General features: G+C 37.7%; 2 protein-coding genes across 2 annotated transcripts in view; one reads left to right on the top strand and one right to left on the bottom strand.

Annotated features, from left to right (window-relative positions):
* Positions 1 to 1,982, top strand: part of LOC111681972 (A-agglutinin anchorage subunit) — a 31,001-nt gene that overhangs the window by 28,197 nt on the left and 822 nt on the right. The window contains exon 4 of the mRNA XM_046956105.1: positions 677 to 1,093. Coding sequence (XP_046812061.1) covers positions 677 to 1,093 — 417 coding nt within the window. The remainder of the gene's footprint in view (positions 1 to 676; positions 1,094 to 1,982) is intronic.
* Positions 208 to 1,909, bottom strand: LOC124420685 (cGMP-dependent protein kinase, isozyme 1-like). Its single transcript, XM_046954387.1, has 2 exons — positions 651 to 1,909; positions 208 to 590 (listed from the first exon to the last, which is right to left on the bottom strand). The coding sequence occupies exons 1-2, from the start codon at positions 1,524 to 1,526 to the stop codon at positions 213 to 215; spliced, it is 1,254 nt and encodes a 417-aa protein (XP_046810343.1). The 5' UTR covers positions 1,527 to 1,909; the 3' UTR covers positions 208 to 212.

Raw genomic sequence — 1,982 nt, forward strand, 5'->3', positions numbered from 1 at the left:
AACTAGAACTGAACTAGAACTGAACTAGAACTGAACTAGAACTGTACTAGAACTGAACTGAACTAGAACTGAACTAGAACTGAACTAGAACTGAACTGAACTAGAACTGAACTAGCACTGAAATATAAGTGAACTAGAACTAAACTTAAACTAAAGTAGAACTGCACTAGAACTAAACTAGAATTGAAGAATGACTATTGATCGATATTTCGCTACCCACCTTGCTTAACATTAGCTCCGAAAATCTCTTTAGTTTTCTCCGAATATTTCATGGCCAAAACACGATTTTCGTCGCCGTAATTTTTCTCCTTTAACTCGCAAAGATCGCCTATTAAATGAGTAAAAGACTCACGATCCAATGTAAGGCACTCAACACCCGGAGCCATGGCAATAATATTGGCAGTACGTTTGTCTTCATTAATCAAGGCTTGTTCGCCGAAATAGTCACCCATTTGTAGGGTACGAATTTCTTTCTCTTCAGCGGAAGGTGCCAGTTTTTGTGTGACCTTAACCGAACCCTGGGAAATTAAAAAGAAGGTATCGCCACTGGCTCCTTGGCGTATGATATAAGTACCAGCGGGATAAAATTCCTGGAAAATGAATAAATTAATGAATAATATTGGAATTGGAAAATTTTAAGTTTAACTTACCACTTCCAAAACATCTGCTATTTTAGCCAATACCTCTTCACTGAGATTCTTTAGCAATGGTACCGACTTTAAGAAATTTACACTATTCTCTATGCGCTGCATGCCCGTTCTCATCATAATCTGCTGGAAGATACGTCTGTCCAATACCCATACTCTGGCATCCGACAGCACTCTAATGGAAGCAGTTCTGGTGCAATTATATAATATAGCCAATTCACCAAAGGCCTTTCCTGGTCCCATGATACCCAATATTTTGCCATTTTTCTCTACCTCAAATTCACCCTCGGCAGAGACATACAAATGTGCTCCCACCTCTCCTTCTCTTATAACAAATTTACCCTTTTCTATGCTTAGAGAATACATAGAGTCCACCAATTCCCTGACTTGTGAAGCATCTATATTCTTTAAGAAATCATTGTCCATAATGGCCTCCTTTATTAATTGTTTGCTACTATAATCCTTATCATATTTAGGTATAGGTATATTTATCGACTGTTGCATGGAAATTTCACAACTTTCACCGGATACACCTTGTTTCTTGAGCACTGGGTGGTGTTGACTTGCATTAATAGTTTTAGGCTTAACCGAACCATTTGACGATTCGTTAGCATCGGTTTTAGAAGCATTTTGAACATCATCCCTTTCTCCCGGTGCCCAGGATTCAGAAGTATTACCAGTGGAAGCTGAACGTGAATGACACGACTGATATGGATCCGATATGCTGGAGTCTATTGAACTGCCATTGCTGTCGGGCGTTATACGCGCCTCATTGTTGCGTTGTTCCGGTATGGTTTCGAAACGATTATCTAGTATTTTTTTACATTTTTCACAGAATTTATCTTGAGAACTGGAGATATCACTGCACTGTAACGGCATTAGGAAACGATTTGGTGAACTGTTGTTGCAGATAGTGGGCGAGGATGGCTGCAATAATTCATCGCGGGCAAGTGGTATGTGATTAGTAGTTTGTTGTAGAACACTCTGTATAAAGGGAGGGGCAAAGAAAAAAAGAGCAAAATGGGTTAATAAATTGGGTTTAATAAAAATTTTAGATTTTTTATGAAAACGTTAAATAAAAACATATATTCAATTTTAAAATTTTTACATATTTACAGATTTTATTTGGATGAAAAAAAGAGTCTATAATAAACAACGCCTACAGCTTAGGTCAAACTTTATGAAAATACGATTTAAGAGCTCCAGCTGTAATCCATAAAGAGCCACGAACTGAACCAGAGCTGAACTAGAACTGAACTAGAACTGAACTAGAACTGAACTAGAACTGAACTAGAACTGAACTAGAACTGAACTAGAACTGAACTAGAACTGAAC

This window comes from Lucilia cuprina, chromosome 2, assembly GCF_022045245.1.
Source record: "Lucilia cuprina isolate Lc7/37 chromosome 2, ASM2204524v1, whole genome shotgun sequence".
NCBI lineage: Eukaryota > Metazoa > Arthropoda > Insecta > Diptera > Calliphoridae > Lucilia > Lucilia cuprina.

Coding starts and splice junctions, on each gene's coding strand:
- LOC124420685 (XM_046954387.1), bottom strand. CDS start 1,526: ATGCCGTTACAGTGCAGTGATATCTCCAGTTCTCAAGATAAATTCTGT. Junction 591..650: donor TAGCAGATGTTTTGGAAGTG/GTAAGTTAAACT, acceptor TTCATTTTCCAG/GAATTTTATCCCGCTGGTAC.